The sequence below is a fragment of the Urocampus carinirostris genome, chromosome 3 (assembly GCF_059441175.1).
Source record: "Urocampus carinirostris isolate Australia breed hairy pipefish chromosome 3, RoL_Ucar_1.0, whole genome shotgun sequence".
Lineage (NCBI taxonomy): Eukaryota > Metazoa > Chordata > Actinopteri > Syngnathiformes > Syngnathidae > Urocampus > Urocampus carinirostris.
Genome location: NC_142351.1, coordinates 3,723,356 through 3,745,269, shown reverse-complemented (window position 1 = coordinate 3,745,269; position 21,914 = coordinate 3,723,356). Strand labels below are relative to the sequence as shown.

The following is a 21,914-nucleotide window of genomic DNA, read 5'->3' as shown; positions in this document are numbered from 1 at the left end:
GAAAAGGCTTGCCTAGTATACACGGAGGTTTGCAGACGGACTGACAACAGGAGATTGACAGGACTGGGTTCAAATAGTGACAGGGAGCCAATCAGAAACTGCGGCGGTTGGTGCCAAATGAGCGGATGTACAAGCAGGGTTTCCATATATGTTTTCTAACCAGGGTTGAGTAGGGTTACTTGAACTGGATTACTTTCAATGACTTTTGGATTACTCCGATACCAAATATGCTCATAAAAGACAAAAGAAAGTAAATATGAATGAAATGATGACTCACAACACGTGGTAAGCTTTCTCTCCTGGCTTTGATCTCTTTGATCTCCAGCAAAACGAACATAAAATGCGACCAGGGTTGGGTAGGGTTACTTGAACTGGATTACTTTCAATGACTTTTGGATTTCTCCAATACCAAATATGCTCATAAAAGACAAAAGAAACTAAATATGAATAGAATAATGACTCACAACACAGGGTAAGCTTTCTCTCCTGGCTTTGATCTCTTTGATCTCAGGCAAAACTAACATAAATTGCAGGGTTGGGTCGGGTTACTTTAACTTGATTACTTCCAATGACTCCAAAACCAAATATGCTAATAAAAGACAAAAGAAACTAAGTATCAATCAAATGATGACTCACAACACGTGGTAAGCTTTCTCACCTGGCTTCGATCTCTTTGATCTCCGGCAAAACTAACATAAAATGCAACCAGGGTTGGGTCGGGTTACTTGAACTGGATTACTTTCAATGACTTTTGGGTGACTCCAATAGCAAATATGCTAGTAAAAGACAAAAGAAAGTAAATATGAATCAAATGATGACTCACAACACGTGGTAAGCTTTCTCTCCTGGCTTTGATCTCTTTGATCTCTGGCAAAACGAACATCAAATGCCACAGAAACAAAATGAACAGCTTGCCAACATCATTTTTGCCCTTCCATGTATTCCAAGCCTGCACAAAATGGAGTCATTTGATTCCTTTCTTTTGTCTTTTATTAGCATATTCGGTATTGGAGTAATCCAAAAGTCATCGAAAGTAATCCAGTTAAAGTAACCCTAGCCAACCCAGTTCATAGTAAACTTTGGTAACAAAAGCATGTCCTTCACAGGTATGGATGGATGCAGGTACCCAGGTCTTCTTCTCTTACGGAATCTGTTTGGGAAGCCTGACGGCTCTCGGCAGCTACAACAAATACAACAACGATTGTTATAAGTGAGTCTTTTATACAGTCCAACACGCTCAGGCACCCAAATCCGATTTTCAGGCCGTCGTCTGTGAAATAGTAGATGCTATTGGTCAGAGGGTTTCCAGAAGGAATGAATGGAATGGTCCAAAAACACACGTTTGGACACAACCACACCCTCGGGAAAAGCCTTGCTAACCCGTTTTCACACTCAGTTCAGTCTTGCACAGAAAACGCAGCAGGACGAGCTAACTTCAAATCAAATCAAAAATTTCTGTAAAGTAAATCGCCTTTCACGAAAATCAGGGCTCGAAATTGCTAATTAAGAAGAGAATTAAGTCGAAGTTACAGTGCATGAAGGTACAAATACACGGGTTCCCCTGACGCTGTTTTCTAAATGCAGTATTTTGAAGTTAATGTCAAAGTAGAACAAAGTCGAGTAAAGTCAGTAGAGTTTTTCGAGAACCGGCTTCTTCGGCTCGGCTCACTAAAAGGAAGCGGCTCTTTCGGGTCCTAAACGGCTCTTCGGGTTGTTTTTGCTTCTTTAATTCTTATATGAACAAATATTATGTAAAATGATGCACAAAATGACTTAAAGGAAGGGGGCAATAGAACCAAAAAAGAAAAAAATACCAAAATGAAAAAGTAGTGAAAAGTTTAGAAAAAAAGAAACAAATGAAAGAGAAAAAATAAGGAAAAATTCAGAAAACAAGGAAAAAAAGAAAAGAAAGAAACAAAGGAAAAAAGTAAGTAGAGAACAAAAAGAAAAAAGTAACAGCTCGGAAAAAATAAACACAATGAGTTTTTTTAAAGGAATTAAAAAAAAAAGGAGAGAAAAAAAAGGAAAAAAGAAGAAAAAGTTTGTGTTGCATTCAAATCATTTCCAATTACACCAAGTCAATCAGTAGGACCTCGCTACTTCGCAGGTCCACGTTCGCAGCTTCAGAGCTTCGCGGGTCTAAAAAAAAATAACGATAAAATAAAATATTTCAAAAAATAAAATATATATTGTGGACTGAGCAATTCGGAAAAACACTGGACTATCTGTAATGTGTAATGTAAGATGAAACATCGAACATTCCTGTTGTATCCAGCAACTCTGTTTGACCCTCACCCCCTTCATCAAACACCCCCCCCCCCCCCCCCCCCCCCCCCCCCCCCGGAGGAAAACAAAGCCTACTTACAACAAAGTCAGTTAGTTCTTTGTTCCTTTATCTCTTTGTTTCCTTATCCTCACTGTAAATGTGGAACTGGAGTCATCCAATTTCCCATGTTGTAACAATGACAATAAAGGCATATTCTATTCTATTCTATCCTATATTTTTTTTTAAGCATTTTTGAAGGGGCGTCGCTACTTCGCAGATTTTCACTTTTCGCGGGTGGTTTTGGTCCCCATTAACCGCGATAACCGAGGGATTACTGTATTATGTAAAATGATGCACACAATGACTTAAAGGAAGGGGGGAATAGAACAAAAAAGGAAAAAATAGCAAAATGAAAAAGTAGTGAAAAGCTGAGGAAAAAAAGAAACAAAAGGAAGAGAAAAGGTGGTGGTGTCAAACAGGCGGCCCGTGGGCCTGATCAGGTCCGCTAAGGGATTTAACACTCAGAGAAGCGCAAGAGGAAAACAAGCTGCGGGTTGAAATATGTCCACTTGATGTTGCAAAAGAAAGGTGCCTCGAACAAAGACACTGTACTTGTAGTTCTCTCTCTCTCTCTCTCTCTCTCTCTCTCTCTCTCTCTCTCTCTCTCTCTCTCTCTCTCTCTCTCTCTCTCTCTCTCTCTCTCTCTCTCTCTCTCTCTCTGTTTTCTCTTTCTCTCTTCCTAGCATTCGTGCTTTCTTTTCTTTTTTCTCCCCTTCTGTCTTTCTGTTTCTCTTTGGATTTCTTTCTTCCTCTCCCTTTCTTTTCCCACTCTCTCTCTCCCTTTCTTTTCCCACTCTCTATCTCCCTCTCTCTGTCTCTCTCTCTCTCTTTCTCTCTCTCTCTCTCTCTGTTTTCTCTTTCTCTCTTCCTAGCATTCGTGCTTTCTTTTCTCTTTTCTCCCCTTCTGTCTTTCTATTTCTCTTTGGTTTTTTTTCTTCCTCTCCCTTTCTTTTCCCACTCTCTCACGACTTTTGATCTTTTGTTTCTCACGCTCTCTCCCTCTCTCTCTTTTTCTTTCTTTGTCCCGCCCTCTCTCCTTTTTCCTCCCTCTTCCTCTTATTTCTTTATCCCTCTTTTCCTTTCTCTTTAATCTACCAATTCGTTTTTTTCTTTCATTCTTCCTTTTTTCTTCCTTTCTATCTTTCTTTCTTTCTTTCTTTCTTTCTGTCCATCCCTCTTTTTCTTTCTCTTTAATCTACGAGTGCGGCCCCCGACAGAATCTTTGTTCTATCGTGTGGCCCCCGAGTTTGACACCCCTGCATTAGTCAATTCATTCAAAAGTGAAAAAAAATTTACTTTGCCGGAAACTCAGCAAAATGTAAGTTGATGTCAAGTTTTGGACATGTTTCATCTTAAACTCAGAGTCTCAAAGGCTTGTGTGAGAAACGTCACGCGTTTGGGTCCTGAGCCTGTTCCAGTTCTTGACACTTTGTCACCCTCCTTTTTATCCTTTTTCCTCTTCTCTCTCTGTCTCTATTGAGCTCTCGCTTTCTCTCTTCCCTTTTCTCATTCTTTCTTTTCCTCTCTTTTTCTTTCTCTGTTTCTCTCTCTTTTCTTTCTCTTATTCTTTTTTATTTATTTCTCTTTCTCTTTAATTCCTTTTCACTCTATTTCTCTCGCTTTATTTCTCTCTCTATTCTTCTCACTTCCTTTGTCTTTGTTTCTCTCTCTCGTTCTTTCTATTCATTTCTTTTTCTCGCTTTGTCTCATTCTCTCTCTCTCTCACACTCATTTTTCTTTCTCTTGTCTCTCTTTTTTCCCCTCTCTTTTCTTTCTCTCTCGCTCTCTTTTTTCCTTTCTATCTCTCTATCTCCTTTCTCTCTTATCTTTTGTTTTTTTTCTCTTTGTCTCTCGCTTTGTCCCTCTCTCAATCTCTTGCGCTCTGTCTCTTCCTTTCTTTTATTCTTTCTCTCATCTTTATTTTCTCCCTTTTGCTTTCTCTCTCTCTCTTTCTCTCTTTCCCTCCATTGTTCTTCCTCTTTTTCTCTAATTATTTTTTCCTCACTTTATTTCTCCCCCTATTCCTCTCACTTTCTTTGTCTTTGTTTCTCTCTCTCGTTCTTTCTATTCATTTCTTTTTCTCGCTTTGTCTCATTCTCTCTCTCACACTCCTTTTTCTCTTTCTCTTGCCTCTCTTTTTTCCTCTCTTTTCTTTCTCGCTCTCTTTCTTCCTTTCTATCTCTCTATCTCCTTTCTCTCTTATCTTTTGTATTCTCTTTGTCTCTCGCTTTATCTCTCTCTCAATCTCTTGCGCTCTGTCTCTTCCTTTCTTTTATTCTTTCTCTCATCTTTCTTTTCTCCCTTTTGCTTTATCTCTCTATTTCTCTCTTTCCCTCCATTGTTCTTCCTCTTTTTCTCTAATTCTTTTTTCCTCACTATATTTCTCTCTCTATTCCTCTCACTTTCTTTGTCTTTGTTTCTCTCTCTCGTTCTTTCTATTCATTTCTTTTTCTCGCTTTGTCTCATTCTCTCTCTCACACTCCTTTTTCTCTTTCTCTTGCCTCTCTTTTTTCCTCTCTTTTCTTTCTCGCTCTCTTTCTTCCTTTCTATCCCTCTATCTCCTTTCTCTCTTATCTTTTGTTTTCTCTTTATCTCTCGCTTTATCTCTCTCTCAATCTCTTGCGCTCTGTCTCTTCCTTTCTTTTATTCTTTCTCTCATCTTTCTTTTCTCCCTTTTGCTTTATCTCTCTATTTCTCTCTTTCCCTCCATTTTTCTTCCTCTTTCTCTCTAATTATTTTCCCTCACTATATTTCTCTCTCTATTCCTCTCACTTTCTTTGTCTTTGTTTCTCTCTCTCGTTCTTTCTATTCATGTCTTTTTCTCGCTTTGTCTCATTCTCTCTCTCACAGTCCTTTTTGTCTTTCTCTTGCCTCTATTTTTTCCTCTCTTTTCTTTCTCGCTCTCTTTCTTCCTTTCTATCTCTCTATCTCCTTTCTCTCTTATCTTTTGTTTTCTCTTTGTCTCTCGCTTTATCTCTCTCTCAATCTCTTGCGCTCTGTCTCTTCCTTTCTTTTATTCTTTCTCTCATCTTTCTTTTCTCCCTTTTGCTTTATCTCTGTATTTCTCTCTTTCCCTCCATTTTTCTTCCTCTTTCTCTCTAATTATTTTCCCTCACTATATTTCTCTCTCTATTCCTCTCACTTTCTTTGTCTTTGTTTCTCTCTCTCGTTCTTTCTATTCATTTCTTTTTCTCGCTTTGTCTCGTTCTCTCTCTCACACTCCTTTTTCTCTTTCTCTTGCCTCTCTTTTTTCCTCTCTTTTCTTTCTCGCTCTCTTTCTTCCTTTCTATCCCTCTATCTCCTTTCTCTCTTATCTTTTGTTTTCTCTTTGTCTCTCGCTTTATCTCTCTCTCAATCTCTTGCGCTCTGTCTCTTCCTTTCTTTTATTCTTTCTCTCATCTTTCTTTTCTCCCTTTTGCTTTATCTCTCTATTTCTCTCTTTCCCTCCATTTTTCTTCCTCTTTCTCTTTAATTATTTTCCCTCACTATATTTCTCTCCCTATTCCTCTCACTTTCTTTGTCTTTGTTTCTCTCTCTCTCGTTCTTTCTATTCATTTCTTTTTCTCGCTTTGTCTCATTCTCTCTCTCACACTCCTTTTTCTCTTTCTGCACGAGTCAGTTCATTCGAAAGTGAAAAAAAAATTACATTGCCGGAAACTCAGCAAAATGGACATGTTTCATCTTAAACTCAGAGTCTCAAATCTTGTAGTTTTGGTAAAAGTTTAAGACCTCAGTTCAGTCTCGAGGCCATTAACTCCCTACAGACTGATGCCAAATGCCGTTTGAGTGTCCAAATATGACATTTTTGTCATTTTTTCGTTTTTTTTGTGTCTTTCTCCGCAAACAGAGACTCGTATCTCCTGTGCCTCTTGAACAGTTCCACCAGTTTCCTGGCGGGGTTTGCCATTTTCTCGGTCTTGGGTTTTATGGCGCAGGAGCAAGAGGTAGACATCGCAACCGTGGCTCAGTCAGGTAAAAATCACATCCAATATTACTTGTACACTGATCCTTTAATTTTTACAATCTGAAAAACCAAACATTGTTTTCTATATTTTCTAAAGGTATTTTAAAAGCATTCCCAAAGGTTTACGGCCCTAAAACCTTTGCGTCTGTTTGTTTTACTTTGGCCTGTGTTTTAGACATTTTGAAAGAGTTGTAAATGTTTGATTTTGTCATGGTTGCCATGGTGCCCAATTGGCCCCGCCCGTGTGTGTCACGGTTGCCACGGTGCCCAATTGGCCGTGTGGTTCCAGTTCCGGCTCGTTGAGAGATTGACTTTCTGTTTATATAAAGCTCAGCGCTCTCTTGCTTCGGTTGTCAGCCCGTCAAACAAACCTCCGCCACACAAGACGTGGGTTCTGACTCGGTCCTGTTTTCCTGTGATATCTCTGGTCCGGTATTGTTCCCGTTTATTGTCGTCCAGTTTAATTTCGGGTTCCAGTTTACTTTCCGTCTGTTTTTGTCCTGTTTATTACTCTCACCAGTTTTCGTTCCCGTCTAGTTTCTCCTGTTAATTTTTGATTTCCTGATCCGTTATCTATCCTGTCTGTCACTTCCTGTCCGGTATCGACCCCATCCGTCCGATATCAACTCGGGCATCTGGAATCGGTCTCGTCGGTCTCTGGCTTCCGGTCTTTCCACAATCCAGCCCACTAAAGGAATGTTTTTGTCACGGCCCAATTGGCCCCGCCCGTGTGGCGCCAGCTGCAGCTTGTTAACAGATTGGCTTTCTGTCTATTCTAAGCTCAGTGCTCTCACTCTTCCTTTGTCAGTCCGTCAACGAACCTCTGCCCCGCAAGCGGTGGGTTTCGACTCGGTCCTGTTTCCTGTAGGCATTTCCTGTCCGGTACTGTTCCCGTTTATTTTGTCCTGTTTAATGTCAGTTTCCAGTTTTGTTCCCGTCTAGTTTGTCCTGTTAAATTGCGATAACCTGTTTTGATATCAATCCTGTCCGTCCCGTTGTTTAATTTCGGTTTCCAGTTTCGTTCCCGTCTAGTTTGTCCTGTTTTATTTAGATATCCTGTTTTGATATCATACCTGTCCATCCCGTTGTTTAATTTCGGTTTCCAGTTTCGTTCCTGTCTAGTTTGTCCTGTTTGATTTTGATATCCTGTTTTGATATCAATCCTGTCTGTCCCGTTGTTTAATTTCGGATTTCCAGTTTCGTTCCCGTCTAGTCTGTCCTGTTTGATTTTAATATCCTGTTTTGATATCAATCCTGTCCATCCTGTTGTTTGAATTCTGTTTCCAGTTTCGTTCCCGTCTAGTTTGTCCTGTTTTATTTTAATATCCTGTTTTGATATCTTTCCTGTCCATCCTGTTGTTCAATATCGGTTTCCAGTTTCGTTCCTGTCTAGCTTGTCCTGTTTGATTTTGATATCCTGTTTTGATATCAACCCTGTCTGTCCCGTTGCTTAATATTGGTTTCCAGTTTCGTTCCCATCAAGATTGCCCTGTTTAATTTCAATACCCTGTTTTGATATCAATCCTGTCCGTCCTGTTGTTCGATTTCGGTTTCCAGTTTCGTTCCCGTCTAGTTTGTCCTGTTTTATTTAGATATCCTGTTTTGATATCATACCTGTCCATCCCGTTGTTCAATTTCGGTTTCCAGTTTCGTTCCCGTCTAGTTTGTCCTGTTTGATTTTGATATCCTGTTTTGATATCAATCCTGTCTGTCCCGTTGTTTAATTTCGGTTTTCCAGTTTCGTTCCCGTCTAGTTTGTCCTGTTTGATTTTGATATCCTTTTTTGTTATCCATCCTGTCTGTCCCGTTGTTTAATTTCGGTTTCCAGTTTCATAACTGTCTGGTTTGTCCTGTTTTATTTTGATATCCTGTTTTGATATCATTCCTGTCTGTCCCGTTGTTTAATTTCGGTTTCCAGTTTCATTCCCGTCTAGTTTGTCCTGTTGGATTTTGATATCCTTTTTTGTTATTATACCTGTCAGTCAGGTTGTTTACTTTCGGTTTCCAGTTTCTTTCCAGTCTAATTTGTCCTGTTTAATTTTGATATCCTGTTTTGATATCAATCCTGTCTGTCCCGTTGTTTAATTTCGGTTTCCAGTTTCATAACTGTCTGGTTTGTCCTGTTTTATTTCGATATCCTGTTTTGATATCAATCCTGTCTGTCCCGTTGTCTAATTTCGGTTTCCAGTTTCGTTCCCGTCTAGTTTGTCCTGTTTTATTTAGATATCCTGTTTTGATATCAATCCTGTCTGTCCTGTTGTTTAATATCGGTTTCCAGTTTTGTTCCCGTCTAGTTTGTCCTGTTTGATTTTGATATCCTGTTTTGATATCATTCTTGTATGTCCCGTTGTTTAATTTTGGTTTTCCAGTTTCCTTCCCGTCTAGTTTGTCCTGTTTGATTTCAATATCCTGTTTTGATATCAATCCTGTCCATCCTGTTGTTCAATTTCGGTTTCCAGTTTCTTTCCAGTCTAATTTGTCCTGTTTAATTTTGATATCCTGTTTTGATATCAATCCTGTCTGTCCCGTTGTTTAATTTCGGTTTCCAGTTTCATAACTGTCTGGTTTGTCCTGTTTTATTTCGATATCCTGTTTTGATATCAATCCTGTCTGTCCCGTTGTCTAATTTCGGTTTCCAGTTTCGTTCCCGTCTAGTTTGTCCTGTTTTATTTAGATATCCTGTTTTGATATCAATCCTGTCTGTCCTGTTGTTTAATATCGGTTTCCAGTTTTGTTCCCGTCTAGTTTGTCCTGTTTGATTTTGATATCCTGTTTTGATATCATTCTTGTATGTCCCGTTGTTTAATTTTGGTTTTCCAGTTTCCTTCCCGTCTAGTTTGTCCTGTTTGATTTCAATATCCTGTTTTGATATCAATCCTGTCCATCCTGTTGTTCAATTTCGGTTTCCAGTTTCGTTCCCGTCTAGTTTGTCCTGTTTGATTTTGATATCCTGTTTTGATATCAATCCGGTCTGTCCTGTTGTTTACTTTCGGTTTCCATTTTCGTTCCGGTCTAGTTTGTCCTGTTTAGGTTATCAATCCTGTCCGTCCCGTTGTTTAATTTCGGTTTCCAGTTTCATTCCTGTCTAGTTTGTCCTGTTTATATTCGATATCCTGTTTTGATATCAACCCTGTCTGTCTTCGTCGGTCTCTGGCTTCCTGTTTCTCCACACCAGACTGGCTACCTAACGTGCATGACTCCCCATTTCCTGTAAAATAAAGGCTTGTGTGAGATCGTCACGCGATTGGGTCCTGTATCGGGCGCCATGGCAACCGTGACAGAATGAACAGTTTTATTGCAATTAAAAGCAATTTTAAGAGCAGCCGGCTAGCTTCGTGCTAGCATCGGGTGTCCGCTATTTAACCCAGGTCCTTGCGACATTTGAATGTAGAGTCCCAAATGTAAAGGTTTCCCAGAAGTTGTAGCTCCAGGTCATCCGTTTCAACAGGTAATGGATCTGGTGCTGCTTAAATATAGGCCACACAGGGGATGATTTTGAGGGTTGCTAACGTAGCCTAGCCTCAGTAGCCCGGACCTGCAGCTTCGCCTCAGTCGTTTCTCGAAACCGCTAATAATCCACGGAGCACCCACTGGTGATCACCATATTTTCTCGCTCTTCTGACTGTCCTCAGAGTACGAATGAACTGATTAATTTCTTTGTAAAAATACTAGCGTTTCCAAGCTTCCCAGTTTGATCTGAGGGGCAGCAACCTAATCTGTCCTCGCCGCCTGACATCCATCAGAACACAATACACAATACAATGATATCAATGACAATAAAGACAATTCATGTCCTCACAGGACCTGGTCTGGCCTTCATTGCCTTCCCCAGAGCGGTAGCCATGATGCCTCTTCCCCAACTGTGGTCGGTCTGCTTTTTCCTCATGATCATCATGCTGGGGTTGGACACGCAGGTGGGTCACCAGCAGTGTTCCCTCTAAGCTGCGCGCGTGGGCAATTGCGCACTGCTCGCACATTCTCAGCGCACAAGAAAATCTAGCCAGCGCACAAAAATCAGGGCTTGAAATTGCTCATTAAGAAGCCAATTAAGTCAAAGTTACAGTGCATGATGGTAAAAATACACGGTTCCCCTGACACTGTGTTTTAAATGCGGTATTTGGAAGTCGAGTCGAAGTAGAACAAAGTTGAGTAAAGTCAGTAGAGTTTTTCGAGAACCGGCTTCTTCTGCTCGGCTCACTAAAAGGAACCGACTCTTTCGGGTCCTAAACGGCTCTTCGGGTTGTTTTCGATTCTTTCATCCCAACATGACCAAATATTATGTAAAATGATGCACAAAATGACTTCAAGGAAGGGGGGAATAGAACAAAAAAGAAAAAAATACCAAAATGAAAAAGTAATGAAAAGCTGAGAAAAAAAGAAACAAAAGGGAGAGAAATTTTTTTTTAGAAAAAAAAGCCAGAAATAAAGAAAAGAAAGAAATGTAGGAAAAAAAGTAAATAGAGAAGAAAAAGAAAAAAGTAACAGCTCGGGAAAAAAAAACCACAATGAGACTTTTAAAAAAAAGTAGAAAACAACACGGAAAAAAGAAGAAAATTTTTGTGTTGCATTCAAATAATTTCGAATTGTATCAAGTGAATTTTGTTGCCAACATTGTACTTCCACTACAAAATGTGATTAAGTACAGTTCTGTATCTTGCAACTGACTAAATAAGCCCCCAAAAATGTTAATATTATGCGACAAAATATATCAGGAAATAAAAAGAAATGGAAATCTTGTGAAAGAATCGTAAAAACAAACGACGTTTGTTAGCCTGCAGCCTTTGCAATCATACATGAGTCAATTCATTCAAAAGAGAAAAATAATTTTGCTTTGCCGGAAACTCAGCTAAATGTAACTTGATGTCAAGTTTTGGACATGTTTGATAATGACTTAGTTGCCACACTTGGGATTGCTGTTGCTCACTGTTGTTTCAAGCGTTGCTCACCGACTTTGTGTCAACGCTCAGACCCCTGGAAAATTACAGGGAACACTGGTCACCAGCATGCTACATGTTCCAAGTTCTTGTCTACCTGAAAGGACAAGGCTGTCCCAGAGTTGTGTCCCGACAATGGTCCTAAATCTTCTCTCCTTTGTTGCAGTTTGTGAGTCTGGAGGCTTTGATGACTTCCGTCACCGACTTGTACCCCCGTCTGATCCGACGTGGTTACCGGAGAGAGCTGCTCCTGCTTTTTATCTGCTTGGTTTGCTTCTCGCTCGGGCTTATCATGGTGACGCCGGTAACTTGAATTCTGCGTCACCTGAAACGGGGGTCGGGAACATTTCTGACCCAGAGAGTCAAAAAAGCTCGAATCGTTTGATTTGACACATCTTATATTTAAAAACCAAATTCAACAAAACCACCAAACTCCAGACCAAAGCTAATTTATCATCATTTATTATTTCACTCTGTGTCTTTTTAAATCTCTTGAATAATAATAATGCCAGGGCCTGTGTCCCATATGTGTCAGGACCAGAACGGAGACAGAACCCACTCGTGTTGCGTTTTATTGGAAGAAAGACAAAGGGTTACACCCACAATCATGTGATTGATGGACGCAGGAAGCAGGTCGCTCCAAACGCGGAAGTGGAACTTCCGTGGAGAGCGATGGCGGTGTCGGGAACGGAAAAAACGGGTCAGTTGCCGGGACAGGAAAGCAAAAAAACGTGGTCGGGATCAGCAGGGAGTTGGAAGCCAGGAGAGGAGGGTAGACATGGTCAAGATTAAAAAAAAACGGTTGAAGCTCGGAAACAGACAGGAGCAAAACAGGAGTGAGTCAATGTCGAAAAGCTTGCCTAGAGTAAACTGAGGTTCGCAGACGGACTGACAACAGGTGACAGAAAGGAGTGGGTTTAAATAGAGACAGGGAGCCAATCAGAGTCCGAGGCAGTTGGCGCCAAAATCAAGTAATCATGACACAGGTAAAGTCTGTCTTTGTGACTCTACTATCGGAAAAACATTGGCCAAAAATGGAATCCATTAGAGAGCTCCTAGGCAAAAAAACACTGCGGTCACAGAGTGGTCTCACTTTTGTCAAAAAGCATCTTGATTATCCTCAAGACTTTTGGAGAAACATGAGGATCTAAAAATGGGTCGAAGCCTGGGAACAGACGGGAGCAAAAACTGGAGTCGGGGTCGAAAAAAGCTTGCCTAGAGTAAACTGAGGTTCGCAGACGGACCGACAACAGGTGGCAGAAAGGAGTGGGTTTAAATAGGGACAGGGAGCCAATCAGAGTCCGAGGCAGTTGGCGCCAAAATCATCTAATCATGACACAGGTAAAGTCTGTCTTTGTGACTCTACATTGGTCAAAATTGGCATCCATTAGAGAGCTCCTAGGCAAAAAAAAACACTGCTGTCACAGAGTGGTCTCACTTTTGTCAAAAAGCATCTTGATTATCCTCAAGACCTTTGGAGAAACATGAGGATCTAAAAATGGGTCGAACAGACGGGAGCAAAAACAGGAGTCGGGGTCGAAAAAAGCTTGCCTAGAGTACACTGAGGTTCGCAGACGGACTGACAACAGGTGACAGAAAGGAGTGGGTTTAAATAGTGAGAGGGGAACACAATACCCAACCTAACCTAAAGCAATGTCCGGATATTTTTCGACATGCCGAAAAAATACTGTTTTTGCGTAAGTCGAATTTTCGTAGGTAACGGAACGTTTGTATCACTCGACTTTGGATCACTGTTGAGAAACCTGCTATGATTACATGTTATCTCCGTTCCATACGTATTCACGAAAAGAGCCATTCACGGCTCCCGGGCCATAGGTTCCCGACCCCTGATCTAAAATGTCTATTTTGGAATCAGATTACTCTGAGTACTCCACTTTTTTTGTGTCTTTCTGCAGGGTGGTCTGTATGTTTTCCAGATATACGATCATTTCTCCTGCAGCGGAGCCAGCCTCCTGCTTCTCTCCATATTCCAGTCTGTTGCGATTGGCTGGATTTACGGTAGGAGACGGCGTTTCCGAATCCCATCTTTCCCTCCAAATTTTTGGGAATCAAAGTATTCTTTTTGTTCTATTCCCCCTTTCCTTTAAGTCATTTTGTGCATCATTTTACATAATATTTGGTCATGTTGGGATTAAAGAAGCTAAAACAACCTGAAGAGCCGTTTGGGACTCGAAAGAGCCGGTTCTCTTTAGTGAGCCGAGCCGAAGAAGCCGCTTCTCGAAAAACTCTACTGACTTCACTCAACTTCGTTTTACTTGGACCTTGACTTCCAAATACCACTTTTAGAACAAAACATGCATGTTAGGTTGATTGGCCGGTCCAAATTGTCCCTGAGCGAGTGAGTTGTCCCTGTGTGCCCTGCGATTGGCTGGTCACTAGTTCAGGGTGTCCCCTGCCCGCTGCCCGAAGATAGCTGGGATGGGCTCCAGCACGCCCGTGACCCTACTGAGGAGAAGCGGTGCAGATAATGGATGGATGGATGCTGCTGTTGGGTTGTTGAGCCGGTTCTTTTTAGTGAGCCGAGCCGAAGAAGCCGGTTCTCGAAAAACTCTACTGACTTTGCTCAACTTCGTTCTACTTCGACCTTGACTTCCAAATACTGCATTTAGAACACAGCGTCAGGGGAGCCCGTGTATTATACTTCATGCACTGTAACTTTGACTTACCGTAAATTCCGGACTATAGAGCGCACCTGACTACTGACTATAAGCCGCACCCACCACTTTTTGAGTGATTTCGCGCTTTTGTACTCATACAAGCTGCACACATGGATAAGCCGCGGGCGCAGTGTCGCTAGTTTAACCCGGGCTACACTGTAAGTTCCATAACTTCATAGGCAGTATACAAATTCTGAATCACAGTTGACATCACATATAGCAAATGATACCTGTAATTAAAATATGATGCAGACTTCTAAAGTCGGCGTGTCGTTGAAAGTAATCCGAGGAAACAAAATGTATATTTCCAAAGTTAAGGGTGGGAAAAATATATTCATTTTTGTTTGCTGCGACAACAGACAGATCTACCGGTAACTCAGCTTTACCACATTTCCCATCAGGCCGCGTTTTCTCCGCCCCTTCTTTTTGATTCGTCCGTAGAACACATAACAGAATAAATCTCTTAAATAAATACATTACAAAAATATACAGTTGCAAATATATATTATACGTGGTTACACATATTTAGGAAGAAAGACGGTACACCGAGAGAGTTTTCAAAGCTTTGATAATAATAATATAGCTTTCGTCCCAAAGCGTGACTGTGACAGGTAGCAAGACGCTACTAGTAACACGCTCGCAATGCATCAAACGTGTCTTTCAAAAGAAAGCATCCCGTAATTGTGAAATTCACGGTCTCATAACTATCGCCATCAAGGGCGCCTTCCTCATTTTCGGAACGTACCTTTCCTTTACAGACAATGTATGCATAAACTTAGAGATTGCAGTCTTCCTCGGCGCATATATTCCACCGGTCTAAATTTTACCTTTTGTACTCGAGCGCCGCTGGTTGCCGTTGGAAAAATTCCATAAATTAGCCGCTTCACTGAATAAGCCGCAGGGCTGAACATTTGGGGAAAAAAGTAGCGGCTTATAGTCCAGAATTTACGGTAATTTGTTTTTTAATTAGTCTCTGTCTCTTTCTCTCTTTGTGTCTTTTTACCTTATTTTGCTCTCTCTTCCTTTTTTCCTTTTCTCTCTTTCTCTCTTGTTTTTCCCTTCTCTTTTTGTCCCCTTCTTTCTCTCCTCTCTTTCTACTTTCTCTCCTCTCTTTCTTTCTATATTCCTTTGGATTTTTTTCTCTCTCTTTCTTTCCCCCTCTCTCACTATTTCTTTTTATCTCTTTTGTTTCTCACATTCTCACTCTCTCTTTTTTCCCTCTCCCTCTCTCTTTTTCTTTGTATCACTCGACTTTGGATCACTGTCCTGAAACGTGCTGTAATTAAATGCTATCTCCGATCCATATGTATTCACGAAAAGAGCCATTCATGGCTCGCGGGCCATAGGTTCCCGACCCCTGATCTAAAACGTCTATTTTGGAATCAGATTACTCTGAGTACTCCAATAGAACAAAACAGAACACACGCAGTTTAGGGGGAACATTGGAGAGCAGGGAGCAGAATGACATTATGAGATTACTCACAAACTCAAGCGCTCCACTCCACCAGCATTCCACTCAAAGTCAGTAGACCGAACATGGCCGCCGCTTACCCTCTGTTGTAAGGAGAATGGCCGCCAGCCAAGGCCTTGTGTGTCTCCTCCAGACCTGCAATCGGCCCCCCTCCTCTCTTCCGAGTCTGGTGGCCCCGGGGGGCCACATATCTACGCAGACTTGGCCCGGGAAGAAACACTTTTAAAAACAACTGGGTGAAATGAAGCATTCAGTCAAAAAGGGTGTGGGAGTGTACCCTGTTTCGACAAAGAGAGGAAACGCTTCGCAGGTGATGGTTTTTACAGGGGGTCTCCAAACTTGGAAGAAAACCCGGGGGCCAGATTTTGTAACCTGAAAATGGGCAAGGGCCAACTATTCAGCCTAGCATCCTTCAATACTCTTTACAAATTCACCCTACGTTTGCAGTGCTTAGCCACCTCATCGCTCGCCTTTGTAGAGTTTTCATTTGAGGGTCTCATGAAAAGGTGCTGTGCTGTTAAAACAGCTTCCAGTTGCTTCACCTTCTCACAACGTTGGATTCTAGTTCACTTGATGTAGTCTGGCAGTGCCTCTCTATATTAAATTCAGCACATGTTTACCGTAAATTCCCGTTGTTATTTTGTTCCTGTATAAGCCACGCCCCCACACGCTTGCTACCATTCGTTACTGGTGACACACAAATCTGCGCATTTAAGCTGAACCCCTGATTTCAATATTTTATTTTATAGTAGTAAATTGGATGCCAGTATATATGGTAGGGAGAAACAGAAGCAGGATACGGGTAGCCGGGACAGGAGAACGGAGCTTAGATCGGGGATTGATACAGAAACAGATTCGGGCGGGATATGGGTAGCCGGGACAGGAAAACAGAGCTTGGATAGATACAGGAAACAGAATCAGGATACGAGTAGCCGGGACAGGAGAACGGAGCTTGGATCGGGGATCAATACAGAAACAGAATCGGGTGGGATATGGGTAGCCGGGACAGGAAAACGGAGCTTGGATAGGTACAGGAAACAGAATCAGGATACGGGTAGCCGGGACAGGAGGACGGAGCCTAGATCGGGGATTGATACAGGAAACAGAATCAGGTTACGGGTACCCGGGACAGGAGAACGGAGCTTGGATCGGGGATCGATACAGGAAACAGAATCGGGCGGGATATGGGTAGCCGGGCCAGGAAAACGGAGCTTGGATAGATACAGGAAACAGAATCAGGATACAGGTAGCCGGGACAGGAGGACGGAGCTTGGATCGGGGATCGATACAGGAAACAGAATCAGGTTACGGGTACCCGGGACAGGAGAACGGAGCTTGGATCGGGGATCGATACAGGAAACAGAATCGGGCGGGATATAAGTGGCCGGGACAGGAAAACGGAGCTTGGATTCAAGATCGATACAGGAAACAGAATCGAGCGGGATATGGGTAGCCGGGCCAGGAAAACGGAGCTTGGATAGATACAGGAAACAGAATCAGGATACAGGTAGCCGTGACAGGAGAACAGAGCTTGGATCGGGGATCGATACAGAAACAGAACAGGGCGGGATATGGGTAGCCGGGACAGGAAAACGGAGCTTGGATAGATACAGGAAACAGAATCAGGATACGGGTAGCCGGGATAGGAGAACCGAGCCTTGATCGGGGATTGATACAGGAAACAGAATCAGGTTACGGGTACCCGGGACAGGAGAACGGAGCTTGGATCGGGGATCGATACAGGAAACAGAATCGGGCGGGATATAAGTGGCCGGGACAGGAAAACGGAGCTTGGATTCAAGATCGATACAGGAAACAGAATCGAGCGGGATATGGGTAGCCGGGCAAGGAAAACGGAGCTTGGATAGATACAGGAAACAGAATCAGGATACAGGTAGCCGGGACAGGAGGACGGAGCTTGGATCGGGGATCGATACAGGAAACAGAATCAGGTTACGGGTACCCGGGACAGGAGAACGGAGCTTGGATCGGGGATCGATACAGGAAACAGAATCGGGCGGGATATAAGTGGCCGGGACAGGAAAACGGAGCTTGGATTCAAGATCGATACAGGAAACAGAATCGAGCGGGATATGGGTAGCCGGGCCAGGAAAACGGAGCTTGGATAGATACAGGAAACAGAATCAGGATACAGGTAGCCGTGACAGGAGAACAGAGCTTGGATCGGGGATCGATACAGAAACAGAACAGGGCGGGATATGGGTAGCCGGGACAGGAAAATGGAGCTTGGATAGATACAAGAAACAGAATCAGGATACGGGTAGCCGGGATAGGAGAACCGAGCCTTGATCGGGGATTGATACAGGAAACAGAATCAGGTTACGGGTACCCGGGACAGGAGAACGGAGCTTGGATCGGGGATCGATACAGGAAAGAGAATCGGGCGGGATATAAGTGGCCGGGACAGGAAAACGGAGCTTGGATTCAAGATCGATACAGGAAACAGAATCGAGCGGGATATGGGTAGCCGGGCAAGGAAAACGGAGCTTGGATAGATACAGGAAACAGAATCAGGATACAGGTAGCCGTGACAGGAGAACAGAGCTTGGATCGGGGATCGATACAGAAACAGAATAGGGCGGGATATGGGTAGCCGGGACAGGAAAACGGAGCTTGGATAGATACAGGAAACAGAATCAGGATACGGGTAGCCGGGACAGGAGAACCGAGCCTTGATCGGGGATTGATACAGGAAACAGAATCAGGTTACGGGTACCCGGGACAGGAGAACGAAGCTTGGATCGGGGATCGATACAGGAAACAGAATCGGGCGGGATATAGGTGGCCGGGACAGGAAAACGGAGCTTGGATTCCAGATCGATACAGGAAACAGAATCGGGCGGGATATGGGTAGCCGGGCCAGGAAAGCGGAGCTTGGATAGATACAGGAAACAGAATCAGGTTACAGGTAGCCGGGACAGGAGGACGGAGCTTGGATCGGGGATCGATACAGGAAACAGAATCAGGTTACGGGTACCCGGGACAGGAGAACGAAGCTTGGATCGGGAATCGATACAGGAAACAGGTCGGGATCAAAACGGGAGCCAGAGTCAAAATTGCAGCTGGGGCTGAAAGGCTGAGCACAGGTGATGGCAATTGGCAAATCTTGGCACAAGGTTTCTTAACCCCTTAGTGTTCCTGTCAAATTGTCCTCAAATCCCAATTCACTAAGTACCCAAAGTCAATCAAATGCTGTTTTTGAACCGTTTGGAGAATATGGACTCTTTAGGTCCCTTTTAAAAGGAAACAGAATCGGGCGGGATATGTTAGGGTCGAAAAAGGCTTGCTTAGTATACACGGAGGTTTCCAGACCGACTGACAAAAGGAGAGTGACAGGTTTGGGTTTGAATAGGATCTGTCAACGAGCCGCAGCTGGCACCACACGGGCGGGTCCAAATGGGCGCCATGGCAACCGTGACATGCAGTGATTCAAACGAGAAGTTTTGGTTTGGGCCCACAATCCAGTGTTCCCTGGACGCGGGAAGCAAGTCGCTCTGATACTCGGCTTGTGCTCCGAACACAGAAGTGGATCTTCTCTAGTGAGCGATGGCGGTGTCAGGGACAGAAAAACGGGTCGGTAGCTGGGTCTGGGAGAGCAAAGCGTGGTCGGGGTCAGAAACGAGTTGTAAGCCGGGACGGGAGAGTAGACGTAGTCGGGATTAAAAATGGGGCGTAAGCCAGGACGGGAGAGCAAACATGGTCAGGATCATAACTTATCATAGCCGGAGACAGTAGGGAGCAAAAACGGGACAGGTGGGAGTCAGGGTTGAAAAAGGCTTGCCTAGTATACACTGAGGTTCGCAGACGGACTGACAACAGGGGATTTACAGGACTGGGTTCAAACAGTGACAGGGAGCCAATCAGAACCCGCGGCGGTTGGCGCCAAATGAGCAAGCACGGGCGTACGAACCCTGTATCCTCATCCATTTTGATTGCTAAAAATGTTTTCTCTTTTTTTTTTGCACAAAAGGTGCTGATACCTTTTGTTCGAACATCAAGGACATGACAGGCCACCAACCCCTTCTTCTCTTCAAGGTGTGCTGGAAATACCTGACGCCGGCCGTCTGCACCGTAAGTGAGCTTCAGGCATGCTCGATTCCATGAGACTTTTTGGTGAAGACCACCTTCACATGACTTCTAGGCTACCTTCGTGTTCTCCTTGGTCTGTTGGTCTCCTCTGAGCTTAGGGAAAGGTCTGGTAGCCCCGGTTTGGGCGACGGCGCTCGGTTGGCTCCTGACCTTCTCCTCGATTTCTCTGCTCCCGATCTGGGCCATCTATGCACTGGCCGTTACACCTGGAACCTTCATGCAGGTTGAACCAGGTTCTTCGGGAGCCCGTGCTCCTCAAATCCAAATGGATGCCTTTTTGACATCTGGGCTTTGGTCTCACCCTTGTCTAGCGTTTTCGGCGCCTATGCAAACCCACCGTAAAGCCTCCACAGGCCAACATCTCGACGTCCTACAGCCCAGCATTTCCCCTCACCGAGAAGCTGAAGGAATTCACGGGGGACATCATTCGAGACCGAGGGTCTTAGCCCTGGTTTGTGATGGAGCTGGTTTGGAACTTTCAGGGTTGTACAAGTCTTAAATTCTAAATTTCTAAAGACAATGTTAATACATCACTTATTACAGATCTGAAATCTATAGATTTTTCAAAGGTGATTGCGGCACAAAAGAATAACCCCAAAATCCTTTTTGACAATGTAGCATCGCTAGCGAGGCAACAGATTATCCCAGATAGTTCTACCCATTCAGCCCATGATTTTATGGTCTTCCTTAATAAGAAGATTCAACGCATACGGGAACAAGTTTCTAAAGACACTGTTAATACATCACGGATTAAAGGTCTGAAATCTATAGATGCGCGACATGGTGGCTGTCCAGGTATTTTTTCCGATTTAGTGATCTGTCACTTGATAATCCTAAACAGGTGGTTGATATTCCAAACCAACTACTTGCCTGTTTGACCCGCTTTCATCAGTAAACCAAGGCGTGCGTCTTTTAGGTCCTATTTAAGTTGTACGGGCGCCACGGAATCTTAAGCTGTACGGGCGCCACGGAATCCATCTAGGCTTAAAACACAATTCTATTCTATAGCATATGAATAACTTATATTCACGGGGAACATCATTCAAGACTGAGGGTCTTAGCCCTGGTTCGTGATGGAGCTGGTTCGGAACTTTCGGGGTTGTACGGGTCTTAAATTCCTTGAAAATGCTTGAATTTTAATGTGTTTTCGAGTTTAGGAAAATGTTTGTTTCTTGGCAGTCTGATTCCATAGACCACGCAATAAAATTTTTTTTAAAGGTCATTGAAAATGACGCCAACATGCCTGCTCCGGTGGTTGTCATGTGAAACGTCACCCGCACCCTACTCGTCGCATCCAAGAGGACAGCTCGATTTAGAAAACCGGCTCTTTTGGCTCGACTCACTGAGAAGAGCCTTTAAACGGCTCTTCAGATTTTTTTTTAATGATAAATTTGTCATGATTGCCGATGTTAATCACCTGTGCCTGCTCCTTTGGCGGCAACTGCCTTGGACTCTGATTGGCTCCCTGTCCCTATTTAAGCCCACTCCTATCTGTCCCCTGTTGTCAGTCCGTCTGCGAACCTCAGTTAAAACTAGGCAAGCCTTTTTCAACCCTGAATCCCCCTGTTTTTTTGCTTCTGTGTGTCCCCCAGTTCTGACCCGTTTTTTATCCCGACCACGTCTACTTCCCCGTCCCGGCTTTCGACCTCTTTTTCTCCCCGACCACGTCTACTCTCCTTTCCTGGTTTACGACTTGCTTCCGACCCAGACCACGTTTTTGCTCTCCTACTACTACTGACCCGCTTTTCCGTTCCCGACACCGCCATTGCTCGCCACGGAAGATCCACTTCCGTGTTCAGAGCGACTTCCCGCGCCTAGCGAACACCGGATCGTGGGCGCAGCCCTTCCTCTTTCCTTTAATAAAACTTGTGAGAAACGTAACGCAACTAGGTCCTGTTTCCGTTCTGTTCCTGACAATATTATCGGCATTGTGAAAAAATTATGCACCAAATTATTTTGTAATTAGTCAATTTATTTAAGTTTTGCAGGGGAGGTATATCAGTATAAAAAAAATTATATGGTTGTTCATGTATTTTATCTGATTATTATTCAGCAAAAATCATTCTCCTCTTGATAAAATTTGTAAATTTGTTCATTATAGGCACGGTCCCCAAGTTAATTTTTTCTGGCTCAGGCCAGGTCAGGCTTTTTTATCCTCGGGCAGGGTCGGGTTGAGCTGAATATTTTAGGCCCGGATCTTACCTCTAAATCAAGGGTCTCAAACTCGCTGCTGGCAAGATCATAGCTCAAGGACCCGCCTTAATATGAAAGTGGACAGCGTGTTTTAATTTGCCACTAGATGTCGCTGTATTCTGTTGTGCCACCAAAAACGAGTGCAGAAAGCACAACGGAAGAAAACAAAATAGGGAGACTCAAAGTGGGCAAAATGCAGTGAACTACTTTTGAAGAAAAGAGATGTAAAAAAAGAAAT

General features: G+C 43.3%; 1 protein-coding gene across 2 annotated transcripts in view; it reads left to right on the top strand.

Moving 5' to 3' along the window:
* LOC148368371 (sodium- and chloride-dependent GABA transporter 2-like) overlaps window positions 1–21,005 on the top strand; it is a 42,762-nt gene extending 21,757 nt beyond the window's left edge. For both annotated transcript variants that reach the window (XM_088330398.1, XM_088330399.1), the window contains 8 exons: window positions 1,107–1,210; window positions 6,174–6,298; window positions 10,092–10,204; window positions 11,391–11,528; window positions 13,141–13,243; window positions 19,365–19,465; window positions 19,536–19,706; window positions 19,795–21,005. In XM_088330398.1, the coding sequence (XP_088186524.1) occupies window positions 1,107–1,210; window positions 6,174–6,298; window positions 10,092–10,204; window positions 11,391–11,528; window positions 13,141–13,243; window positions 19,365–19,465; window positions 19,536–19,706; window positions 19,795–19,929 (990 nt within the window). In that variant the 3' untranslated portion in view covers window positions 19,930–21,005. The remainder of the gene's footprint in view (window positions 1–1,106; window positions 1,211–6,173; window positions 6,299–10,091; window positions 10,205–11,390; window positions 11,529–13,140; window positions 13,244–19,364; window positions 19,466–19,535; window positions 19,707–19,794) is intronic.
* Window positions 21,006–21,914: the final 909 nt, after the last annotated feature.